The 27,430-nt window shown below is 43.6% G+C and overlaps 1 protein-coding gene across 2 annotated transcripts in view; it reads left to right on the top strand.

Moving 5' to 3' along the window:
* MYO1D (myosin ID) overlaps positions 1–27,430 on the top strand; it is a 352,821-nt gene that overhangs the window by 70,959 nt on the left and 254,432 nt on the right. For both annotated transcript variants that reach the window (XM_073326164.2, XM_078850736.1), the window contains exons 2-5: positions 18,600–18,808; positions 20,307–20,400; positions 24,128–24,293; positions 26,958–27,011. In XM_073326164.2, coding sequence (XP_073182265.2) covers positions 18,600–18,808; positions 20,307–20,400; positions 24,128–24,293; positions 26,958–27,011 — 523 coding nt within the window. The remainder of the gene's footprint in view (positions 1–18,599; positions 18,809–20,306; positions 20,401–24,127; positions 24,294–26,957; positions 27,012–27,430) is intronic.

The raw sequence follows: 27,430 nt of genomic DNA, 5'->3' as shown, positions 1-27,430 counted from the left end.
TGACTATCCACAATGGCTCCAAGATCTCTCTCTTAAGTGGTAAAAACTAATTTAAACCTCATTTTATATGTATAGTTGGGATTATATTTTCCAATGCGCATTACTTTGCGTTACTACTTCCTGAGGCACTTTCTATGGCCCAGTTCCCTTATAGCTAGATAGGATATCTTGTTCTTATGAATGCATTTTGACTGCTTTTGGAGGCATTACATGGACGTGAGTCATGGTCTGGAGTTCTTATCTAAACCCGTGCCCTATCCATTCCATGCTCAGTGTAGTCAGGAGAATCTGCCTTTCAGAAGTGCTGACAACAATAGTTGTGGTTCATAGACTACTTTTTAAGACAAGGAGGTGCCATTATGATAATCTAATCTGACTTGTATAACACAGGGTAGAGGATTTCATCAAGTGGATCTTGCATCAAGCCCATAATTTCTGGCTGAGCTAGAGCATATAATTTAGAAAGACATTGTCTTGATTTAAAGTGATAGGGAATCTACCACATCTTTGTTCCAATGTGCTTCAATTCTAGTATGTATTTGTTGGTCTCTAGCTTCCAGCCTTTGCATTTTGTTGCTCAGGATGTCTAAGATTCAGGCCCTTAGTTCTTATTACAGTTTTTTCTGAGTGGTAGAGAAACCTTTAAAGGTATGGCTACTCATAATCATATCATGATTAAGGCTACGATTTTGTCATGCATATTTTTACTAAAAGTCATGGACATGACCCAGGCAATAAAGAAAAATTCACGGAAGCCTGTCCATGACTTTTACTAAAACTATTAGTGACAAAATGGGGAGCTTCCCCCACACCGCCCATGGGCTGAAGTGGGGTGCCGCCTGTGGACTGAAATCATGGAGGTCTCTGGAAGTCACAGTTTCCGTGACTTCCACAACCTCCATGACAAAATCGTAGCCTTAAATCATGATTTATTTATGTAGTGCCCAGAAGCGTACTTAGTTGCTTTAGACATGTAAGAATCCAGTTTTCCCTCCCTGTAGAGCAGTGGTCACCGACTGGTCGATCCTAGAGGATCTCCCAGTCAATTGGGATCTCTGACACAGCAGCGGGGCTGCTGATAAGACGGGCTCCCTGCCTACCATGGCTCCATGCTGCTCCTGGAAGTGGCCAGCAGGGCCCTGCAGCCGCAAGAGGCAGGGGTCTCTCTCTGCATGCTGCCTCTGCCTGCAAGCACCACCCCCCGCAGCTCCCATTGGCTGGGAAAGCTGTGGGGGTGGCACTTGCAGAGCGGGGCAGTGTGCGGAGCCATGTGCCCCCTCCTCCTCCCCAGGGGCTGCAGGGGTGCATTGGTCCCTTCTGGGAGTGGCGTGGGGCCAGGGTAGGCAGGGAGCCTGCCTTAGCCTCGCTGCGCCTGCCACCGACCGGGAGCCACTGGAGGTAAATGCTGCCCCGCAGGGAGGCCACACCCCAACCCCCATCCCTGAGCCCCCTCCTGGAGCCAGCACCACATTCCCCTCCTGCACCCCAAGCCCTACCCCGAGTCCCCTCCCAGAGCCAGCACCCCATACCTCAGCCCTGAGCCCCCTCCTGGAGCCAGCACCCCATACCCCTTCTGCACCCCTGCCCTCCCTCCTGGACCCAACACTCTTCCCCAGCCTGGAGCCCCCTCCTGCACCCAGACTTTCTTCTAGAGCTTGCACCCCTCACCCCCTATTGCACCCCAACTCCCTGCCCCAGGCTCAGACCAGAGCCGCCTCCCACAGTGCCAACCCCTTGGCCCCAGCCCAGAGCCCGCACCCCCCTCCTGAATCCCTGCCCCAGCCCAGTGAAAGTGAGTGAGGGGACACTGAAGATTTGTCCCGCCTTTGGTCAGACAGCCCCTGCCCTGTTGAGGATGAAAGGCCCAGGGAAGGAGAGCAGTCAACGGGAGCAGAGGGAAACCTTCCTACAGTTGGGACCCTCTTTCCAGATGATGTTGGGGTATCCTCTTGCACTGAGGTTCTCTCTCCAGGGGAGGTAACTCCAGTCATTAGGAAAAGGCAGGTGTTAGTAATGGGAGATTCAATCATTAGAAACATAGACAGCTGGGTTTGTGATGACTGGGAGAGACGTCCTGGGGGCCAAATTTAGGCTGCTAGTAAAGACTGAAATCCAGGACTTCTATGGTGGCATTCTCAGAAATGCTTACAGTTCCATGTGCAGGGTCAGGTGGCAGGCAGAGCTTCAGAGTCTCAATGCGTGGATGAGATGGTGGTGTAGAGAGGAGAGGTTTAGATTTATTAGGCACTGGGGAAACTTTTGGGATAGGGGGAGCTTATACAGGAAGGATGGGCTCCACCTAACCCAAAGTGGATCCAGACTGCTGGCACTTCACATTAAAAAGGTTGCAGAGTAGTTTTTAAACTAAGAGATGTGGCGGGGGGGGAGGGGGGGGAGCAGATTGCTGCAGAGGAGCACGTGGACCGGACAGAGACATCTCTTAGAGGAGAGTCTATTGATAGAGATTCTCTGTTTTAGTCAGGAGGAGAGGATGGAAGAGGATAAAGTATGGGCCAGATCAGACGAGAAACATTCACATACAAAAGAATGACTCATCAGAAAAGGGCAGACAAAGAGTGACAAGTTTTTAAACATGCTTTTTTGTACACATGCTAGAAGTCTAAATAATAAGATGGGTGAACTAGAGTGGCTCGTGTTAAAGGAGGATATTGATATAATAGGCATTACAGAAACCTGGTGGAGTGAGGACAATCAATGGGACACAATCATTCCGGGGTACAAAATATATTGGAAGGACAGAGCAGGTTGTGCGGGTGGGAGAAGAGTGGCACTATATGTGAAAGAAAAAGTAAAAATCTTAAATGAATCCACATGTTTCATAGAATCTCTATGGATAGATGCTCTAATAAGAATATAACAGTAGGGATCTATTACCTGACCAGGACAGTGATAGTGACGATGAAATGCTACGGGAGATTAGAGAGGCTATCAAAATAAAGAACTCAGTAATAGTGGGGGATTTCAATTATCCCCATATTGACTGGGTACATGTCCCCTCAGAATGAAATGCAGAGACAAAATTTCTCGATACATTAAATGACTACTTCTTGGAGCAGCTGGTACAGGAACCTACAAGGGGAGAGGCAACTCTCGATTTAGTCCTGAGTGGAGCGCAGGATCTGGTCCAAGAGGTAACTGTAACAGGACCGTTTGGAAATAGTGCCCATAATATAAAGACATTTAACATTCCTATGGTGGGAAGATCACCTCAACAGCCCAACACTATGGCATTTAATTTCAGAAAGGGGAACTATGCAAAAATGAGGAGGTTCGTTAAACAGAAATTAAAAGGTACAGTGACTAGAGGGAAATTCTTGCAGGCTGCATGGACACACCATAATAGAGGCCCACCTTAAATGTATACCCCAAATTAAAAAACACAGTAAAAGTACTAAAAAAGAGCCACTGCGGCTTAACAACCATGTAAAAGAAGCAGTGAAATAAAAAGTGGAAGTCAAATCCTAGTGAGGTAAATAGAAAGGCGCATAAACATTGCCAAATTAAGTGAAAAAATATAATAAGAAAAGCCAAAAAGGAGTTTGAAGATCAGCTAGCCAAAAACTCAAAAGGTAACAACAAAATGTTTGGTTTCAGAGTAACAGCCGTGTTAGTCTGTATTCGCAAAAAGAAAAGGAGTACTTGTGGCACCTTAGAGACTAACCAATTTATTTGAGCATGAGCTTTCGTGAGCTATAGCTCACTTCATCGGATGCATACCGTGGAAACTGCAGCAGACTTTATATACACACAGAGAATATGAAACAATACCTCCTCCCACCCCACTGTCCTGCTGGTAATAGCTTATCTAAAGTGATCATCAAGTTGGGCCATTTCCAGCACAAATCCAGGTTTTCTCACCCTCCACCCCCCCCCACAAATTCACTCTCCTGCTGGAGATAGCCCATCCAAAGTGACAACTCTCTACACAATGTTTAAGTGCATCTGAAGCAGGAAGCCTGCTAAACAACCAGTGAGGCCCCTGGATGATCGAGATTCAAAAGGAGCACTTAAAGGCAATAAAGTCATTGAGGAGAAACTAACTGAATTATTTGCTTCAGTCTTCACAGCTGAGGCTGTTAGGGAGATTTTCGAACCTGAGCAATCTTTTGTAGGTGACAAATCTGAGGAATTGTCACAGATGGAAGTGTCACTAGAGGTGGTTTTGGAATTTAATTGAGAAACTTAACAGTAACAAGTCACTGGGACCAGATGGCATTCACCCAAGAGTTCTGAAAGAACTCTAATGTGAACTATGGTTTGTAACCTGTCCTTTAGCTATCTTCCAGTCATTGGGTACAGAAGCTGATTTAATGTAAGGCCAATATTTAAGAAGGGCTGTAGAGGTGATCCTGGCAATTACAGACCAGTAAGTCTAACGTAAGTACTGGGCAAATTAGTTGAAACAATAGTAAAGAATAAAATTGTAAGACACGTAGAAGAACATAAATTGTTGGGCAAAAGTCAACATTGTTTCTGTAAAGGGAGATCAAGTCTTACTAATCTATTAGAGTTCTTTGAGGGGGTCAATAAACATGTGGACCGGGGGGTCCAGTGGACATAGTGTACTTAGATTTCCAGAAAGCCTTTGACAAGGTCCCTCACCAAAGGCTCTTACGTAAATTAAGTTGTCATGGGATAAGAGGGAAGATCCTTTCATGGATTGAGAACTGGTTAAAAAGACAGGGAACAAAGGGTAGGAATAAATGGTAATTTTCAGAATGGAGAGGGATAACTAGTGGTGTTTTCCAAGAGTCAGTCCTAGGACCAATTCTATTCAATTTATTCATAAGTGATCTGGAGAAAGGGGTAAACAGCAAGGTGGCAAAGTTTGCCGAAGATACTGAACTGCTCAAAATAGTTAAGACCAAAGCAGACTGTGAAGAATGTCAAAAAGATCTCACAAAACTAAGTGATTGGGCAACAAAATGGCAAATGAAATTTAATGTGGATAAATGTAAAGTAATGCACATTGGAAAAAATAACCCCAACTATACATACAATATGATGGGGGGCTAATTTAGCTACAGCTAATCAGGAGAAAGATGTTGGAGTCATCATGGATAGTTCTCTGAAGACGCCCATGCAGTGTGCAGTGGCTGTCAAAAAAGCAAACAGGATGTTAGGAATCATTACAAAAAGGATAGAGAATAAGACGGAGAATATCTTATTGCCCTTCTATAAATCCATGGTATGCCCACATTTTGAATACTGCGTACAGATGTGGTCCCCTCATCTCAAAAAAGATATACTGGCATTAGAAAAGGTTCAGAGAAGGGCAACTAAAATGATTAGGGGTTTGGAACGGGTCCCATATGAGGAGAGATTAAAGAGTCTCGGACTTTTCATCTTGGAAAAGAGGAGACTAAGGGGGGATATGATAGAGGTATATAAACTCATGAGTGGTTGGAGAAAGTGAATTAGGAAAAGTTATTTACTTGTTCCCATAATATAAGAACAAGGGGCCACCAAATGAAATTAATGGGCAGCAGGTTTAAAACAAACAAAAGGAAGTTCTTCTTCACTCAGCGCACAGTCAACCTGTGAATCTCCTTGCCTGAGGAGGTTGTGAAGGCTAGGACTATAACAGGGTTTAAAAGAGAACTGGATAAATTCATGGAGGTTAAGTCCATTCATGGCTATTAGTCAGGATGGGTAAGGAATGGTGTCCCTAGCCTCTGTTTGTCAGAGGGTGGAGATGGATGGCAGGAGAGAGATCACTGGATCATTACCTGTTAGGTTCACTGCCTCTGGGGCACCTGGCATTGGCCACTGTCAGTACACAGGATACTGGGTTGGATGGACCTTTGGTCTGACCCAGTATGGCCATTCTTATGTTCTTAGGGTGGGGGAGAATGAGCAACGGAGAGAGGGGGGATGGAGTGAGCGGGGTGGGTCTTTGGGGAAGGGGTGGTGCTTTGGGGAAGGGGTGGGGTAGTTCCTGGGTTACCCTGAGATTCAAAAAGTGACCTTGGACATAATAAGTTGGAGACCATTGCTGTAGAGCTATCTCAGTATTACCTACATACCCCCTTCTCCTCTGTCACCACTCCCTGCACTTTGAGAGATGTGATAGTTTCATTATGATTTGAGATTTTTTTTATAAAACAGCCAATCATAGAAGATTAGGATTCAAAGAGACCTCAGGAAGTCATCTAGTCCATCTAGTCCAACCTCCTGATCAAAGCAGGACCACCACCAACGAAATCATCCCTGCCAGGGCTTTGTCAAACCTCTAAGGATGGAGATTCCACCACCTCTCTAGGGAATCCATTCCAGTGCTTTACCACCCTCCTAGTGAAATAGTGTTTCCTAATATCCAACTAGACCTTCCCCACTGCAATTTGAGATCATTGCTCCTTGTTCTGTCATCTGCCACCACTGAGAATAGCTGAGCTCCATAGTCTTTGGAACCTCCCCCTTTCAGGTAGTTGAAGGTTGTTATCAAATCCTCCCTCATTCTTCAGTTCTGCAGACTAAACATAAACAAGCCCAGTTCCCTCAGCTTCTCCTCGTAAGTTGTGTGCCTCAGCCCCCTGATCATTTTCATTGCCCTCTGCTGGACTCTTTCCAATTTGTCCACATCTTTTCTGTATTGGGGCCCCCAAAACTGGACGTAATAGTCCAGATGTGGCCACACCAGTGCTGAATAGAGGGGAATAATCACTTCCCTTGATCTGTTGGCAATGTTCCTACTAATACAGCCCAATATGCCATTAAGTTTCTTGGCAACAAGGGTACGCTGCTGACTTATATCCAGTTTTTTATCCACTGTAATCCCCAGGTACTTTTCTGCAGAACCGCTTCTTAGCTAGTCAGTGCCCAGCCTGTATCGGTGCATGGGATTTTTCTGTTCTAAATGCAGGAGGACTCTGCACTTGTCCTTGTTGAACTTCAGATTTCTTTTGGCCTAATCTTCCAATTTTTCTAGGTCTCTGGACCCTATCCGTACCGTTCAGTGTATCTACCTCTCCCCCCAGGTTAGTGTCATCTGCGAACTTGCTGAGGGTGCAATCCATCCCATCATCCAGATCATGAATAAAGATGTTGAACAAAACCGGCCCCAGGGGCACTCCACTTGATACCAGCTGCCAACTAGACATCAAGCCGTTTTACCACAGGAAATTGTAAAGGTGTCTCCCTGCCCCAGGGAACAAAACCTGCAGGAGTTTCTCTGTAGTGGAGTGGGTAGCACAGCTTCCAGGTGGTGCGGGCTCTCTCAGTCTGAGGAAGTTACACAGCATGTCCTCTCTCATACTTTCTATTGCCCAGGTGTTGTGCCTACTTAGCATCCATAGCTAAAGAAGTGTTAAAAACAAAAAAACCTAATTTGTATCAAAAAGATTTCTAGCGCTGCCTAAACGTTGGGGAGGGACAGCTCGTGCTGCCCTTTGAAGCGAACAGAAATGAAAGTATTCTGTGTCTCCTATGTTTAGTGATTTAGCCGTCCCCCCTCCCCTCCCCAACAAGGTTAGTAGTTTGTAGCTTATTTTTAAGGAAAGGGCTTCAGTAAACATTTCAACTTCCAGTTTGACTGTCTTTGAAAGGGAATCTGTCTGTAATCCATGATGATTACTATATAGGTTTCAGAACTTCACTTTCTATTCAACCAGTGTGAAAACTGTAATTAGAGATAAGAGGCTCAACAGTTTGATACTTTCTCTTCTCTACTGCTAACCTTCTTAACATTTGTATAGCTTGCAAAGTCGGCTGTATAAATCAAGAGTTGGTGGTGTGTAAGAACTGAGTCAGCCTTGTAAAAGGAGTCCTTGCTGTAATATGACTGGATTGATGATGATAAGGTTGTGACACTGCAGTTTAGTTTATTTCCTATGAGAATCATTGTTATCATTTACTGTGCTCCTTTGTAGCCTTCTGGTGGGTGCCCTTCACAGGAGACTTTACCCTGTTTCTAAGCAGGTCATTGTGAAAGTTGCTGATGAATGAATTACTTATTCCTTGCCCTGCCCTTTCTGTTCCATCCCGTACAGGAAAGGAGTGGTGCAGAATGCACCGTGAATGGCATTTCCTATTTTATTAAATTGGCAACATTTTAACTTAACTGAAACAGTTCAGAACCATGCAAAGGAAGACTTAGTTTTTCTAGAGCACAGTCCACCAGCAAAACCTAGATTTGAAATTGATTTATGGCATGAATTAAAACATCTGGGCATATTAAGAATCCTATCAGGACTTGGACTGTTTTTTCTAGGAGCAAAGGTGGTGGTAATGACTTGACTGGATGTTCTTTTTTCTAACTATAGTAAGGAGAAAGTATTGGCTACACATTTCCCCCTCCTTATTTCAATCTCAATTCTCCTGGTTTAGGGATTATTTGCATTATCATGAGTTATGAACAATTTACTGTTAAGACTAACTTAAAGACTAACTTAATTCCTCTGTGCCTGTTCGAGAGACAAAGGTACTTTTTTTAGGTAAACCTTGAAATAGTGCTTAATATTGATGAAAGAAGACTGGAGTTGCATATGGAAAATTGCACTTGTACCTTAGAGGTATACAGGAGAAGGCCATTTAACCAGTCCAGTTAAATTTCTTCAAAAGCATGGGGGGACCATCTGTTGCTGATTTTGTGTCCAGATAGGAAGCTATACATGTCTAACTTTTAAAAATAGTGTGTATATGCTATTTCACTGTCAAAGTGGAGTTTAATAAATCAGGTTTCTCTACTGATAACATCCTAATCTGTCCTGTGTTAACATACAGCTTGCCCAATCTACAGTAGAGTTTTAAACTTAATGTTTTAGCTAACATGTTTTAAAAAATACACTGAACTGCACAGATTCAGTTTGAGCTTAAGTATTTGAAAAATAATTTTAAGAGTCATCGACAGACATCCTTCCTCTAACCATACATAGCACTTAAGAGTACTTGATGCGTTCAAACTCTGTATGAAAACTAAATTTTCTAGCTTTGTTTGAGTTGTCCCAGCAAAGAGAAAATCCCTTATTTTCAGTGAACTTCTGTCAAACTACATGTGTGTGCTGTAAGATGACTGCTGTGTTAGCGTATGCTTCTAAAATGCAAGGTCCTGATGCTTTAAAGGGTTTTTTGGGGTTTTTTTTGCATTTTTCCCTTTACAAGCTAAGTATGATATTTAGTGGGGATTACTCTGATTGCTGTGGTGAAAGTAACGGTCTCTGGAATGTGCATATCTGTATCTACGGTTAGTCAGACCCCATGATAATGGGGACAGATATCTCACAATCTTTTAAATGTATTTATTTTCATAATCCCCTCATATGAGGTATGAAGGTACTGTTATCCCGTTTGCACAGATTGAGACATGAGGCACAGAGACTTTGTGTCCAAGCCCAAGGTCACGCAGAAAGTCTATGGCAGACCAAGGAACTGACCTGGATCTCCTGAGTCCCATACTAGCACCCTAATCTCAGGGGCTGTCTTTCCTCCTATGCATATGGATGATAAGGAAAAAGGGAGAAATAAATTGATCACACTAATATTAAATGTTCCATTTATTGTTGATAAAGGGTTAATGATGAATCTTTTAATAAGTCAAATGAAAGTACAACAGCTCAGTCTTTTTAACAACCTGTAAGATGTTATACGGATATGCTTATGTGACAGGTTTGGTGGGACCCCATCCAGTGTGGGGTGAGTGCACCCTGTCTCCCTTAGGGTGTAGGGGCAGGGTGTAAGCAGCCCATGCTTATGCCTCTTTAGCCAAAGTCAATGTATTTGTGCCAGGTAGCAAGGCCTAGTGGCCAGAGTCAATGGCTTCATCCTTGTTAGGAGGGCTGTAAAGCTTAGTGGTCAAAGTAAATAGCTTTGCTTCAGTCAGCAGGGCTGTAAGGCCTAGCAGCCAAAGTCAGTGGATTTGTCCTAGTCAGCAGGGCAGTGAGGCCTAGGGGCCAAGTGGCCTCAGTCGAGGAAGGGGGCTGCCACACACAAAAAGTGGTGCTGGCAGCCCAGATAGGGGGCCCAGGCCCTTCCTCTCCACCAGGCCCCAGTCCAGAGCCCTGGTAGTGGCAAGAGCACTTGCCACTGCATCAGTGGGGGTCCAACCAAAACACTCTGACTCAAAGTTCTGGGTCACTAACTGGGCAACTATCTAATTCCCCTGGACTGCTTCCTACCATGGTTTCCTCTGCTGTGGTCTGGGCATCTCCAGGTTCCCCAGTATGTGCTGTCCCCAGTGACTATGGACTCTGTGGGGCCTCCTGGCATCTGCCTGGGTTGCGGTGTCTCCAGCTCCCATGGCTTTTGGCTTCAGCTGCTCCTCAGCTGGAACCTGCAACTTGCATCCTTCTTCACCAGCAGTCAGCCCCAACTGAGCTGAACTTCTCCTTTTTATACTAGTGCATTTGGAGCATGCCCAGTAGAGTTGAGTGGGAATGGCTTCCTCAGCCCACAATGTGAGGTTAACCCTTCCTCGTCCAGTGTGGGGCAAGTGCACCCCATCTCAGCTGATAACAATCTCTAGCACACACACTACTCATATCTGTGATGTGCTTATAACATCTATAATTTATTAGCCCTTTATAAACCATGGATTTGTGGAACCTTAGTATAAAGCATTTAAGCACTGTTAAAATTAAACTGAAATTAACTCTTCACTGGTGGTTTAAGAGGAGCTTCATATAGTGATAATTGTTCTATTTCTGAAGTGGTCTCTGGTGTGGTGGAGGAAAGGACAAGATTGAATAGATGCATTGGGTCCTGCACTTTTGGAATAGCAGTTTAACTTTTAAGTGTGTGTGTGTGTGTTTGTGTGTAAAACAAAACATTGTATAAGACACTCAGTGCCCAGATAAGTAGTGAATGGATCCCACAGCAGACAGCCTTCTCCCACAGACAAGTGCCCAGATAAGTAGTGAATGGATCCCACAGCAGACAGCCTTCTCCCACAGACAAAATAGAAACTGATAGTAATGTCTATACCTACTAGTTCTTTTAAGATGTGGTCAGGTGACTTTATTTTGGAATGCTTTTCTTAGAGGCTAATAAAATGTATCTTTGATAAATGAAAATTTTAATTCTTGTGTAATAGCTAGAAAACAATCTAGCTCTGAAAAATCAGTAAGTTCATGTTATTCTTCATGTTAACTATCTCAGAAAGTAAACTGAATTTTATAAACTGTGCTCTGACAGAGTGAGGTTATCACTTGAGGTCCCAGCTAAGCATGAATGGACAACTCACTTTCAGTGCAGGGGAGCAGTGTTGTAAATTCCCTTTATAACTACTGTTTTAACTGGCACATTTGGAGTGGGGGTTGCATGGTAGGGTGCTTTTCTTTAACAACCTGTATTCTGCAAATGTTTTGAAATATGGGTTCCAACTCTTGCCAGCTAACTTTTTCTTTGTTTGTACTGAGTGTGTTTGAAGTTGCATCATTTCCTCAATAAGAACAGTGTTTTATTTTTGACTGTAGCATTTGTCAGGTGGGAGGAATTCTAGCTTTCAACTACTGAGAGCTAAACATTAGCGCACTCTGGTGGTGGGTCCATTATCAAGAACCTCAGCAGTTTTCTGATTTCTGTAGTGCCTCTTTCTGTGCAGCTAGTCTCTTGGGTGTGTAATGGGTTTCACTGTTCTTTGGGAAAGGAAGTTACTTTGACTTATAAAAAAGTTGCCATGCACTAACCTGTAAAGTTTCCTTCCTTTCAAGTACCGACTAAGGACCTCACAGAATACTGACTGTTAAAATAGCCTTACATGTACTCTGTGTGTCTGGTATTTACGGGACTCTCTTCATTGTATTAAGGACACTATTGAATGTTTTGGTGAACTTGAACCAAAATAGTCAAACAAATGGGGAAGAGGCATGTTTATCCTGAGTAGTAATAGAATCCTGCATATAGGGTTTCTCTCCCCCCTCCCTGTCACTCTTCTCTCCTACACTTTTGTTTCTGTCCATTTAGGTATTGTTTTTCTGGCTTACCTGTTTGTATTCACTTGCTATCTTTCTTTTTGTTACTTTGTACAAATTCTTAATGGTATAAAGATTTAATTTAAAAAACAGACCCAGCATTCCTGATCCTTATGCAAAATATTTACACAAGAGTTAAATATTATGACTTCCCTTAATAGCTACTGGATCGTAAACCTCAAAGTAGCAAACTGAGAACCCAGGAAATATGCAGTGTACTTGTAGTTGTGTTGGTCCCAGGATATTAGACCTAGAAAATAGTGAAGCAGATAATAGATGCAGTTAATCTTTAAGGAAACATAACCTCTACAGAAAAATGCTACGTCTTTTAGGTGAGAATGGAGCTTATTGTTACTGGAAGTAATGTAAATCTACAGGAAAAGGTATGCCTGTGGGAGTGTCATTATATGCAGGTATGGATGGTGGTTTGTCTTCACAAAAATGCCATTCTGCTGACTTTTAATAATGAAAAATCCACTACTGTATTATACATACAGCATTGAATTATTTAAGATAATGTACGTGTTGACGTGCATCCAGTTGGCAGAGTATCTTTCCCATAGCGAGCTTTGTAATAAAGTTTTGAATGGATCTGGAACCTGTATTTTGTGCAACCTTGCAGTAAAGTGGATTAGGGAATCTCATGTTGCTTGAACCTTCCAGTTTGGACTGCAGTCATTAGGCTACTTTTTACTCTTTCATAAGTTCTTATTTTTCTTTACCCAAGAAGAATCACAACCAAAGAAATGCAGCTAGAAAAACAGCCACAGCTGTTCTTGGCCTGCAGCAGTGCAGTACTCCACTGTTGTCTGAAAAGAAGCTTTATCAACAAGGAGGGGTACGGAAGGGAAGCTCATAGTTTAGGAACATCTAAACACAACTATGTGCAGTACTTAGTATAATTTTAACACAAGTATTAAGAACTTAAGCTTTGGACAGAAACATCCATGGTCCATGAATTCAGATACCCTTAAAGTAAAATCTGTTATGGTGAGACATGCATTTCCTTGTTAGAGCCCTGAGGGAGGTCCACCTCCTGTGCCACCCCTACCTATCTGATCCAGTACCCTGGGAGCTTTTCCAGTCCTGGGAAATAATAAATGTGTGAATTTGTTTTATGAGAAAGTATTACAGTGTTAACAATTTAAAAATTGACAATTGCTTTATCAGCAGGGGTGTTTCAGATTTGTTTAAATTTCCAGCTGAGAGGGAGGCTTCTGAAGCAGATCAGTAGATCTTTGGCTGTCATCTGCCTGTACCAAGCTGCTCCCTTGTAGCTGACTGTTTTGATTTTCTGCCTGTTCACTGGAGCACATGGAGAATACCTCTAGGCAGAGGCGGATGAAGATTTATTGGGATCCTGGGTACAAAGAACATTTGGGCCCCCTACACCCAGGGGGCCTAGGGGCCCCAGAATTGGTGGGGGGCATGCCCCCGCCGTTTTAAAACTAGGAGGGCCATGCCTGCCCACTTTTTAACATGGGCGTTGTCAGAGGTGATATGTAGCTGTGGCTAGTGGGGGACACAAATGAGAGGTTCTGGTGGGTCACGTGCCCTCCCCCCAATTTTCAGGACATTTCTGTTGCAGACACCTAGTAGTGAGGAGACAGCACTCCCCTTGGCAACGGTGCTCCCAACGTGTCTGTCTGTGCAGCCTGGGGAGGGAGGAAGCAGCAGGGCGGCTGTCTGTATTATTATAGCCCCTGGGAGTCTCAGTCGTGGACCAGGACCCCATTGTGCTAGGCACTGGCTGCTGGCTGAGCTGCTCCTCTGCCATAGGAAGCTGCTTTTTCGCCTTCCCTGCTGTTGGAGTCCCATGCATTGCCTCTGCCTCCGCTCCCTGACTCCCCCCGAGGGGTGGTATGCAAAGCAGGCAGCAGCACTGGGACTCCAACAGCGGGGAAGACGAAGCAGCCCCATGTGGTGGGGGAAGGAGTTCAGCTGGTCGCCAGCTGCTTCCTTCCTCCCCTGGGCTGCAGGGACACAGGGAGAGTGCTGCTGCTGGGGGAGTGCTGTCTCCTCACTGCTGGGCATCTGCACCGGAGACATCCTGAGAAATTGGGGGGGGAAGGGGGCATTGTGACTCTGCATGTCTCCCCCCCCCCCCCCCCGGCCTCGGGCAGGTGCGGAGCGGTGGCGGCAGGGAAGCTGATAAGATGATCATCTTCCCTCCTGTAAAGTGCAGCCCCTGCTAGTGGTACCAGCCTCTTCCCAGTGTGGGGAGGCTAAGGTGGGCCTTAGGCCTCACCCACCACAGGGTCCTGCTCCTCCTCTCTTCCCCAAGACCCCTAAGAGCCACTCAGGGAGCCTGGGCCACTGTGGGGAGGCCCAGGCCCTCCACCTGCCCTGGGTGGCGTTCTTTGTGGGGGAGGGGATAGGGTGGGGTCTGGGGGGGGCAGGGAAGAAGGAGCAGGGGGTGGGGCCCCAGGGAAAAGAGGAGGAGCAGGGGTGGGGCCACAGTTCTGGTGCTAATCGCCCTCCGTAATTCTACAGATTCCAGCGCTTCTGGGACCCCCAAATTAGCTGTGGCTCCATGGTGCCATGCATTAATCTGCCACTGCCTCTGGGCTTCGTAGACACAGGTCAAAGTACAAAATCCTCAGCTGCTGTGAAGAAGGAAATCAAATTATATTGGGAGAGGGAGGATGACAGAGAGGAACTGCTGCAAAATCCCAGAGTAATGGCTTTAGAAAGACACAGATCCAATTGGTATACCTCCCGGAAAAGATCAGCAGGGTAATAGAGAATATACTCTGCTTCCCATGGATTCCCTGCTTCCAAAAAGTCACGACTGTGTAAGTATGGAAGGAACTATTGAATGAAAAAAAAAATGCTAGAAGATTCTTTAACTTAGCCCGTGTGCACATGCTCTGAGAGGGGAAGCCATAAGATTCAGGGAAGAACTACCAGGGTCTTTTCAAAAGCAAAAGAGCCATCCCTGTTGACCAACGTCCTGAGTTTTTTATCTCCACAACACCCAATACTTTGACCTCATCTTCAAGTTACATAATTCATAACTTTCAGTAGCTGGACAGAGAGTTTAAGTTACATTCCTTGACATTTTAATGTCTTTGTCTCCCTTCTAAACAAAATCTACTGATCTGCTTCAGAAGCCTGCTTTTCAACTGTAAGTTTTGATAAAACAAATCTGAAACACCCCTGCTGACAATTATTAGCTTCAAAAGTGTTAAATAGTTTGGGTTTCTGCCCAAAATCATCCCTCCAAACTTCACGTATTTGTACAAAGTACAGTTAGGAATTGGAAACCGCCAGGATTGAGTCTGATTACAATTACCGTGGGGGGGTGGGGAGAAGCGATGCTTCCTTCTTGGTTCTTTGCAGGTAAATTCTCATTTTAAGAGTTGGTGATGGGACCCTATATTTTATACCACACTTGAAACTGTTGTTTAGTATCATAGCTGCCCTCCAAGTTTCTTTTTTGTGTGTAATCAGTTGTTTCTGTCACAATAATTGTGTGGAAGCCAATATATTTCAGTCTTACTGCTAATTTAAAAGTATTCATTTTTCAAGAAAATCCTTAATTTTGAGTTGCCTTCAAAGTTCTCTCTGTTCTCCCACCAAAGAAAAAAAAATTAAATGTAGGTATGAGCTGAAAAACATCCCTTCGGATTTTCAGCTCCCTAATGAGGAGGATACTGATTGGGAACATGTTCAACCATCTTCAGGGGTCAGTCCTGGGGCCGTTTTTGTTCAATATTTTCATTAATGGTCTGGAGGATAGCGTGGACTGCACCCTCAGCAAGTTTGCAGATGACACTAAACTGGGAGGAGTGGTAGATATGTGGAGGGTAGGGATAGGATACAGAGGGACCTAGACAAATTAGAGGATTGGGCTAAAAGAAATCTGATGAGGTTCAACAAGGACAAATGCAGAGTCCTGCACTTACGACGGAAGAATCTCATGCACTACTACACATGAACGGCTAGGCAGCAGTTCTGCAGAAAAGGACCTAGGGGTTACAGTGGACCAGAAGCTGGATATGCGTCAACAGTGTGCCCTTGTTGCCAAGAAGGCTGACGGCATTTTGGGCTGTATAAGTGGGAGCATTGCCAGCAGATCGAGGGACGTGATCATTCCCCTCTATTTGACATTGGTGAGGCCTCATCTGGAGTACTGTGTCCAGTTTTGGGCTCTGCACTACAGGAAGGATGGGGAAAAATTGCAGAGTGTCCAGCGGAGGGCAACAAAAATGATTAGGGGGCTGGAGCACATGACTTATGGGGAGAGGCTGAGGGAAGTGGGATTATTTAATCTGCAGAAGAGAAGAGTGAGGGGGCATTTGATAGCTGCTTTCAACTACCTGATCGGGGTTCCAAAGAGGATGGATCTAGACTGTTCTCCGTGGTAGCAGATGACAGAACGAGGAGTAATGGTCTCAAGTTGCAGTGGGGGAGGTCTAGGGTGGATATTAGGAAAAACTTTTTCACTAGGAGGGTGGTGAAGCACTGGAATGGGTTACGTAGGGAGGTGGTGGAATCTCGTTCGTTTGAGGTTTTTAAGGTCAGGCTTGACAAAGCCCTGGCTGGGTTGATTTAGTGGGGGATTAGTCCTGCTTTGAGCAGGGGGTTGGACTAATGACCTCCTGAGGTCCCTTCCAACCCTGATGTTCTATGATTCTGTGATTCTAACTCAGTTGTCCTGGCATGACCAGGACCATACATTTAGTGATGCAAGCTGAGCTTTTTAGAAACCGATCTGCTGAATCACATACTTTAATGGATGTGCAGCAAAACTGAAGACTGTAAACCCACCAAGACTCCAGCTCAAGGACTGATGCAGTGTGTGCACTGTAATAGCTACTATATTCCATTCATAAGCAGTGGAAAAATAGTCAGATTGCTGCTTTGTGGTAAAGATATGACAATGCATTTTAAGAGAGAAATCTCAGAGCTGTGCTTTAGTTAATGGACAATCCTGAAATCTCTTGCTTTGCTTTTTATAAAAGTGTTATGATGCCATCTAATGTTAGTCATAACACAAATTGCATACTGCTACACAATGCAGTGGTTCTCCACCAGGGGCCGGGGGCAGGTTTCAGGGGGTCCTCCAAGCAGCCAGCATTAGACTTTCTGGGGCCAGGGCAGAAAGCCAAAGCCCCACTGCACGGGGCTGCAGTCTGGGGCTCTGACCCCTGCCACCCAGGGCTACAGCTGAAGCCTGAGCAATGTAGCTTTGCAGGGGCCCCTATGGCATGGACCCCAGGCACAATTGCCCTGCTTTCTACCCCTTTTATAAGTGGAAAACCAGTTGTTGTGACACAGGTGGGCCATGGAGTTGTTAGAGCGTGTTTGGGGGGGCTCAGAAAGAAAAAGGTTGAGACCCCCTTCTTAAAAATGGCTGTGTAGAAACTCCAGATTACTTTTATTCATCTCTCCACAAGGAGGACTGGTGCCGCTGAGGGTTGATTGGTTAATATTAGTCGTAGCTATCTCCTTTTGTATACTCGTTTGGGACTTGATAGTTTTCAAACTTCACTTAAACATTGGGGCTGTAGTTCCACTCTGGGCTCCTTACTGTGAAGAGCTCCTTTTGAATGGAAACAATCATTAGGGTTGAAAGTTGGATTTTTCCCCCCTGAATTGTAGGTTAATTCACTGTCTTACAACTTTCCCCCCGTAAATGTCTCCAGAGCTCTAGTTCTGGCTCCCAGATTTCTGTGCATCTTCCTGGGCCATGCAGTGTCTAAGATCCTCTGGACTTAACATCTGAAAGCAAACCTCTCCTTCTATATATCTGGTTTATTTAGGCAGGTGGATTAGAAACTCCAGTGTTTTTTATACACCTTTGCTCTATTGAATTCAAGCAGTGATTTAAAATTTACTCCAGCCTGAGTAAAATAATGTCTACAGCAAATTCTGTGCCTTTGTAGATCACGAACTGTAATAGAAATATCTGAAATGCATGTTGAAAGGCTGGTTGGGTATGTATGTGGAACAAAGTGTAATCTTTGGTTTCAGAGTAGCAGCTGTGTTAGTCTGTATTTGCAAAAAGAAAAGGAGTACTTACGGCACCTTAGAGACTAACAAATTTATTTGAGCATAAGCTTTTGTGAGCTACAGCTCACTTCATTGGATGCATTGTAGTGTAATCTGTGGTCCTAAGCTTATGTTTGCAGTATTGCTGTAACCATGTTGGTCCCAGAATATGAGAGAGATAAGGTAGGTTAAGTAATATCTTTTTTTGGACCCACTTCTGTTGGCGGAAGGGACTAGCTTTTGAGCTTCACAGAACTCTTCTTCAGGTCACCTATTACGTTTGAAAGCTTGTCCATTTCACTAACAGAAGTGGGTCCAATGAAAGATATTGCCTCACCTACCTTGTCATAAAGTTTTGCAGTAATACTCAGCAGGCAAATCTGTATCTAACATTTTTCAGGTGAAACACCAGTAGTGGTAATTTCTGTAAGTAGCGTTTGATTCAGAATCAGTCTTGATTCATAGTCCTGTTACCTGAATACCTAAAATGACACGTTGACGTACCACGTATGCTGAATAGAAAGCTTTTCCTTAGTAGTATTTTATTATATTGTAAAAAAGTGAAAAATATTTGTATCCAATGACTGGTATAATCAAATGGACAACTTGGATGCAGAATACAAATTCTGATTTATTACATTTGACTAACCTTCCCCTTCGGCTCTCCCTGGGCAGGTTTGATAAGGGACGGATCTACACATTTATTGGTGAAGTGGTGGTTTCTGTGAACCCTTACAAAAACTTGAACATTTATGGTCGTGACATGATTGAGCAGTACAAAGGACGGGAGTTATATGAGAGGCCCCCTCATCTCTTTGCAATTGCTGACGCTGCTTACAAGGCCATGAAGAGACGATCAAAAGATACCTGCATTGTAATATCAGGTAAGGTGGAAAAGCCTCTCCTCACTACCTGAGGACTAGTTGACCCTCCTTGTGAAACTCAAGGAAGGAAGCAGAACAATTTGTCTAATGTTACATTTGCTAAAGGGAGAATTTCACTATGTTCAAAACTTTAATTTGCGTATGAGCCTGCATCTATATCATTCAAATACAATTGTCTAATTCAAGAACTTGTAGATTAAACTAATTATTGATCCATATTATACTCCATGAGGGAATTCTGCTCCAAAAAATTAAAAGTTCTGTGCCGAAAAGAAAAATTCTGCACACACTATTTTAAAATTCTGCAAATTTTATTTGTCAATGAATATATGTAGAGGTTCTGGCATGGCAGTGGGGAGCACAGGCCACTGGCTGCCTGGAGGTGGGGTGAGGCTGCACCAGACCCTGATACAGCCCAAGGGCTGGGTCTGTCCCAGAAACACCCCAGGACCCTGACCCTCTCCCACATGCACACCAGGTGTGGGCAGACAGGCTCAGCCTGGCAGGATCCAAGTGTGGAGGGGCTTAGTGTGGGGGGAATCCGTGTGTGGGGTGAGAGAGTTCTGTCTGGAGCAATCTGGATGTGAGCGGCTCAGTGTGGGGTCCGAGTGCAGGAGAGATCTGGATGCACAGGAGCTTGTTGGGAGGGTTCTGAGTGCAGGGGCAATGTACTCTGCAAGGGGGTTCAGGTTAAGGTGTTTAGGGCTCCACAGGGGGGATCTGTGTGTGGGGGGTCTCAGCGGAGCTGATCTGGATGCAGGTGTGAGGGTCCGGATGCAGGGGAAGCAAAGTAATCTATGAATTTTGCACATGCACAGTGCCGCAGAATTCCCCCAGGAGTAATGTTGTTGTGTGGTGATAACTTGAATGTGAGTCCCTTCCTTATAACACCCGCAGTCTGGTTGAAGAATGGTTTCCGGAAAAAGCCTGTAGCATTCAGTCCTGTCCTTTCTTTGAGGACTCCCTTCCACCTTAGATGACTTTGGTTAGTGTTTTGTCTTCTGTTTTGATGGCCAAAGCTAATTGCTTGCCATGACTCTAAACAGTGGGGGAGATGCTCATAGAGGGAACTATTGCCATTCAGATCCTGGCACGTAGTTTCCATGGTATCCCTATGCTCTAGCAGCCTGCGGAGCAAGAGACCCAAGATAGCTGCTGAACAGTAGTCTCTTGTATTACAGTTCACAGCATTGCTGCCAGCAAGCCACTGCATGCCAACCTTTTCCCTCTAACAATATCCCTTCTGATCCTCTGCCTGCTTGGCCTTACAAACCTGTGAAATCTTTTATTCGTTACTGGTTTTAAGTTAGCATAGTAATGGCAGTCAGGCAAGGTTACATTGGTATCAAAAACACCTCATATCTCAAATAAATAAGAAAAAGTAGAGAAGCCATCAAAGCAGAATGACATGATTGCAATGATCAATGACTTACAGTATCTTGATTTTTTTTAAATCTCTTCTTTGCTTATGGTACTACTTTGCTGTTTGTGTCTTCAGGTGAGAGTGGGGCTGGGAAAACTGAGGCCAGTAAATACATTATGCAGTACATAGCAGCCATCACCAATCCCAGTCAGAGAGCAGAGGTTGAAAGGTAAGGGCTTTACAGAAACTTATGGGGGGAAAAATAGTTTTGTATCCTGATACCATGATACTGGGCACTCTTGATATACCTGTCTTCTTTTCTTCTACTTTATAATTGCATGAAGTTTTCATATCAATTCATCCTTTCCTGCAGGTAAAGTTTTGGACTTAGGGAAAATTTTGAAATGTAGATAAATTGCTAACAGATAATTGGCTAGAAGTGTTGGGAGTATAACTCAAGCCTTTGCGCTTCTAAATTGTAAACAATGCCCTGAAATTAAGTTTCTGCTGAGGTATCAGACACACTTCATGGAACTAAATGTACTTGTACATTCAATTCATGACAAATGGGATGTTGAACAGAAGCAATACACTCTAATTTTAGTCCAGCATTTCATGTTCATGCCTATCAGGCATACTGAGTAAAAGTATAAAAGTCTTTAAATAAATGAACATGGCATACTGACAAAGAAAATTAAACTCCCACCTTGGAACTAACTCTCGAACAACTTGCCCACCGTGCAAGAAACTGAGAGAGAAACTAGATGAGTATTTCAGGGGTGCAGACTCAAATTTAGACAGACTAACCAAGAAAGTAAATTCTACAACCAAAGGTTTTCCAATGAAAATGCTCACTCTCCAGCTCCCCATTCATGTCTAGGGATTGTTAGCAAAAGTTCCCAGCTGATTTTCCAGTGTACCACCTATGCATGTTATCTGTCTAAAGTAGATTCCTGGTTACAGGGAATAAGTTATGTATTACAATGTGTTTGAATTCAGCTAAATTTAAATTTATACATCTAGGATCAAAGAATTTGGGCCATACTTACAGGATGGGGAACTCTACCCTGGTAAGCAATGACTCTGGAAAAGATTTCGGGGTCATACTGGATAATCAACTGAACATGAGATCCCAGTGTAATGCTGTGGCCAAAACAGATAACAGTCCTGGGATGCATAAATATGGAAATCTCAAGTAGGAGTAGAGAGGTTATTTTACTGGGTGCTGATGTGACCACTGCTGGAATACTGTGTTCAGTTCTGGTGTCCACAATTCAAGGATGTTGGAAAAATTGGAGAGGGTTCAGAGAAGAGCTACAAGAATGACCGAGGGGTTAGAAAACCTGCCTTACAGAGATACATTGAGCTCTTTGTAAAATACAACTGGCTGTATTTTAAAGAAGCCTTATTGAGGGCTCAGGAACAAACCATCCCAAAGTGCAGAAAGAATAGCAAATATGGCAGGCGACCAGCTTGGCTTAACGGTGAAATCTTTGGTAAGCTTAAACTAAAAAATGAAGATTACAAGAAGTAGAAATTTGGATAGATGACTAGAAAAATATTGCTAGAGCATGCAGGGGTGTAATCAGGCAATCCAAGGCACAATTGGAGTTGCAGCTAGCAAAGTATGTGAAGGGTGACAAGAAGGATTTCTACAGGTATGCTAGCAAAAAGAAGTTTGTTCAGGGAAAGTGTGGGACCCTTACTGAACGCGGAGGTAACAAAGTGGCAGATGATGTGGAAAAAACTGAAGTACTCAATGCTTTTCTTTGCCTCAGTCTTCCCAGACAAGGTCAGCTCCCAGGCTGCTGCACTGGGCAACACAGCATGGGGAGGAGGTGATCAGCCCTCAGTGGTGAAAGAACAGGTTAAGGACTGTTTAGAAAAGCTGGCCATGCACAAGTCCATGGGTCCAGCTCTAATGCATCCAAGGATGCTGAGGGAGTTGGCTGATGTGATTGCAGAGCCATTGGCCATTATCTTTGAAAATTTGTGGTGATTGGGGGAGGTCCTGGATGATTGGAAAAAGGCAAATATAGTGCCCATATTTTAAAAAGGGAAGAAAGAGAACCCAGGGAACTACAGCCTCACTTCAGTCCCCAGCAAAATCATGGAGCAGGTCCTCAGGGAATCCATTTTGAAGCATGTGGAGGAGAAGAAGGTGATCAGGAACAGTCCACATGGGTTCATCAACGGCAAGTCATGCCTGACCAACCTGATTGTCTTCTATGATGAGATAACTGGCTCTGTGGATATGGGGAAAGCTGTGGATATAGTTTGACTTTAGCAAAGCTTTTGATATGGTCTTCCACGGTATTCTTGCCAGCAAGTTAAAAAAGTATGGATTGGATGAATGGACTATAAGGTGGATAGAAAGCTGGCTAGATTGTCAGGCTCAAAGGTTAGTGATCAATGGTTCGATGTCTAGTTGGCAGCCGCTATCAAGCGGAGTGCCCCAGGGGTTGGTCCTGGGGCCGATTTTGTTCAACATCTTTATTAATGATCTGGATGATGGGATGGATTGCACCCTCAGCAAGTTTGCAGATGACACGAAGCTGGGGGAAGAGGTAGATACGCTGGAGAGTATGAATAGGGTCCAGAGAAATTGGAGGATTGGGCCAAAAGAAATCCGACGAGGTTCATCAAGGACAAGTGCAGAGTCCTGCACTTAGTAAGGAAGAATTCCATGCACCACTACAGGTTGAGGACCAACTGGCTAAGAGGCAGTTCTACAGAAAAGGACCTGGGGATTACAGTGGACGAGAAGGTGGATATGACTCAGGAGTGTGCGTTTGTTGCCAAGAAGGCTAACGGCATATTGGGCTGTATTAGTAGGAGCATTGCCAGCAGATCAAGGGAAGTGATTATTCCCCTCTATTCGGCACTGGTGAGGCCACACCTGGAGTATTGTGTCCAGTTTTTGTCCCCCCACTACAGAAGGGATGTGGACAAACTGGAGAGAGTCCAGCGGAGGACAACGAAAACGATTAGGGGGCTGGGACACATGACTTACGAGAATAGGCTAAGGGAACTGGGGTTATTTAGTCTGTAGAAGAGAAGAGTGAGGGGGGATTTGATAGCAGCCTTCAACTACCTGAAGGGGGGTTCCAAGGAGGATGGAGCTAGGCTGTTCTCAGTGGTGGCAGATGACAGAACAAGAAGCAATGGTATCAAGTTGCAGTGGGGGAGTTCTAGGTTGGATATTAGAAAACACTGTTTCACTGGGAGGGTGGTGAAGCACTGGAATGCGTTACTTAGGGAGGTGGTGGAATCTCCATCCTTAGGGCTTTTTAAGGCCTGGCTTGACACAGCCTTGGCTGGGATGATTTAGTTGGTGTTGGTTGTGCTTTGAGCAGGGGATTGGAGTAGATGACCTCCTGAGGTCTCTTCCAACCCTAATATTCTATTCTATGATTCTTTGAATTTATTTAGCTTAACAAAGAGAAGGCTAAGGGGCAACTTGATTACAGTGTGTAAGTATCTACCTAGGGAACAAATATTTAATAATGGGCTATTCAATCTATCAGAGAGAGGTATAAGAAGATCCAGTGGCTGGAAGTTGAAGCTAGGTAAATTCAGAGTGGAAATAAGATGTAAATTGTTAACGGTGCAAGTAATTAACCATTGGAAAAAATTTACCAAGGGTCCTGGTCTGTTCTCCATCCTTGATAATTTTTAATCAAGATTGGATCTTTTTTTGTAAAGATCTGCTTTAAGAATTATTTTGGAAAAGTTTTCTGCCTGTGTTATACGGGAGGTCAGACAAGATGATCACAGTGCTCCCTGGGAATCTATGAATCAGGACACAATGAATTTTCTTGTAGAATATAACCCTGCTGTTACTAAAGCCCTCTGAAAAGCATGATTTATGTCTGGAAAAAGATTGCACTAGGTATCTGGGAACACACTACCTACACTTGTGCTGTTCTCTTGCCTTTTCTGCTTATCTGTACTAGAGTGAAGAACATGTTGTTGAAATCCAACTGTGTGTTAGAGGCCTTCGGCAATGCCAAAACCAACCGTAATGACAACTCCAGCAGATTTGGAAAATACATGGATATCAACTTTGATTTCAAAGGAGACCCGATAGGTGGACATATCAATAACTACTTGCTAGAAAAGGTAAGCTGAGTTTGACTGTAAGGTGCTAGGCTGTCTTCCCATGTATGGTTTCAGAGTAACAGTGTGTTAGTCTGTATTCGCAAAAAGGAAAGGAGTACTTGTGGCACCTTAGAGACTAACCAATGTATTTGAGCATAAGCTTTCGTGAGCTACAGCTCACTTCATCAGATGCATACTGTGGAAAGTGTAGAAGATCTTTTTATATACACACAAAGCATGAAAAAATACCTCCTCCCACCCCACTCTCCTGCTGGTGATAGCTTATCTAAAGTGATCACTCTCCTTACAATGTGTATGATAATCAAGTTGGGCCATTTCCAGCACAAATGGCCCAATTTGATTATCATACACATTGTAAGGAGAGTGATCACTTTAGATAAGCTATTACCAGCAGGAGAGTGGGGTGGGGGGAGAGAAAACCTTTTGTAGTGGTAAACACCCATTTTTTTCATGGTTTGTATGTATAAAAAGATCTTCTGTACTTTCCACAGTATGCATCCGATGAGGTGAGCTGTAGCCCACGAAAGCTTATGCTCAAATAAATTGGTTAGTCTCTAAGGTGCCACAAGTACTCCTTTTCTTTTTTCCCATGTATGATTATTTGTAAAACATAGTATTTGCCATTTTAAATGTCTCCTGAACTTACTTCAAATAGTTTATTGAATATCCATCATAGGATGACTGTCACTTCAGAACTAGACCGTAATTTTCCCCCCCAGGATCAATAAAGGTATGGTTGCTAAAATTAAGAAACTGTCAAAGCACCGCAACCAATTTGTTGCAGCACAAACACCTTGAAACCATTGTTTTCAGAGCTCATTCCATCATAGAACTCGGGGGATAAATAGAAAGGTTTCAGAATGTTTTGTCTGTGCTTTGTACCCAGAATTAAATCTGATATTAATTTACCATGTGTAAAATTGCTTCCCACAGACATTCTTGCACTGAAGTCTCACTGGTCAAGCAAAAGTTATGAAGATTTCTGTGTGTCTGCAAGAAGTGGTGGTGTGGTTTTAGAAATATTGCATTGAACTGATGCCATAGCTTTACATGATCATCTGTTAACTTTTATTACATATTCCAGGAGAGTGATGGAAACAATGTCTTTCATGTCATTTTAGACTGTACAGATTTGACAGCATCTGGCAACATTTTTAAACTTCTGTCTTTATTTCTCTGGAACCTAGTTCCAGAATAAACATTTTGTTGTATTTAGTGTTTAATATGTACTGCTTTGACCCTAGTGACACACTAAGGGAAAATATTGTTTGCAACTGCAATGGCTTGAACTCATAAGGCTTTTTATAAAATGTATTTGACTGCACTATGCTAAATTCCTGTTTCTGTTTAAAAAAAAAAAAGTTATTCTGAGGCTTTAATGTTAGCCCAATTGGGTGATGAGGGCAGGCAATGATTTTCCATTGCTGCATATAGAGGTCTGATCTTAAGTCAGCTACCCTTGCATGATCATACAAATCGTCATATTTACAACAGCCACCTCACTAATTCTCACTGACGTTTTGCTAATCCACTAACCTGGTAATTCTCACAGGAAACCTAGTTGTTTCACTCTACTTCTCAGCAAGGATTTAATAGCAAAAGATGGCTCTGTAGTGAGCTTTTATTACTAAGACATTATTGTTACAAAATATTCTGCGCTTCACCAGCTAGTTAAGGATTTAAACAAAACTACATTATGCTATTCAAAGGCCTGGTCTATACTACAGGGGGAGATGGATCTAAGTTACGCAACTTCAGCTACGTGAATAACGTAGCTGAAGTCGACGTACTTAGATCTACTTACCGCGGGGTCCACACTATGCGATGTCGACTGGAGATGGTCTCCTGTCGACTCCCCTTGCGCTTCTCATTCAGGTGGAGTACAGGAGTTGATGGGAGAGCGATCCGCGGTCGATTTAGCGGGTCTTCACTAGACTTGCTAAATCAAACGCTGATGCATCGATCACTGTGCTTCGAGCCCCCCGGTAAGTGTAGACAAGGCCAAATTATACGTTTTGTCATGTGGTATCAGTGACTCCTGGCTTAATTTACTCATTATTTTGCAAAATTCTGTAGTTGGCAATGGTTCTGAGTCACTATTGTGAATGTGAAGTTCCACTGTAGTTAACAAGAATTCCCCTAAATCTTAAACTGTGGGACTAAGATTCAGTGAAGATCTGAATGCCTCTTGCTCCTGCCAACATTGGTCTTGGGTTAAAAGGGAAGCATAACTTGCCACTGCTTTACCTGTTCTGGTATGTTAGCAGAAGAGTTTACCACAAGAGTTCCCTAACTGTGGACCCTGGAGCACTTGCTGGTGATCAAGTGGTGCTGTTTCCTATTTCCTATTAGATGCTCAAAATAGTTTCTTATGTGAGTTTTGCATGTAAGCAATTACCATGGTCACTAGAGGGGGAGTCATCTTTAAAAATATCCTATTGTTTGTATAATTGAATAATCTGTGTATGACTGGGCTGTACACTCCATGGGACAGGGACTGCCTTGTGTCATACATAGCTAGTAGTGATCAGTAATACATTTGTAGGGTAAAAAGTGCAGGAAGAATTTTGGTAATGATAGTGAATTATTGCATTGGCAGACTTAAGTAAAATATTTAAGCACACTACTAGTATCTAAAAATATGTCTTTGTATCTCCCCCCCAGTCCCGAGTGATTGTGCAGCAGCCAGGAGAACGAAGCTTTCACTCTTTTTATCAGGTTAGTGTTTGCCTACTCAAACACATGGAAATTAGCTGGCTCATTCCTCTGCTCAGGGGACATAGAGGCAAAGCAATTAACACAGTCCCTCTTGCATGCTTTATGTAAAGGGGTGCTCTGTGTTATCACACTTGGGGCCAGTTTTCTGTTTTTTCAACCATTTCTAGGTTGGCTGAAGATGCCTAATTTTGGAGAGGGGGCCATGGAAAGGTGGAATATTCCTCCTCATCCTCCTATTTATTAACACATTTGTAAACTTAGTAGTACTTCTGAGCATATGGTACTATACCTGGACTTTGGATTAGTACTTCATTAGCAGTACAACTAATGTCCTCTTTTCTCATGAGGCTTCTGTAATTTGGATTGAGCTAGTTTCATGGCATTGGGTACATTCATATCTTAACTTAATATTTTTACTT

The sequence above is a fragment of the Lepidochelys kempii genome, chromosome 27 (assembly GCF_965140285.1).
Source record: "Lepidochelys kempii isolate rLepKem1 chromosome 27, rLepKem1.hap1, whole genome shotgun sequence".
NCBI classification, from domain to species: domain Eukaryota; kingdom Metazoa; phylum Chordata; order Testudines; family Cheloniidae; genus Lepidochelys; species Lepidochelys kempii.
This window is presented reverse-complemented; position numbering and strand designations above follow the sequence as displayed.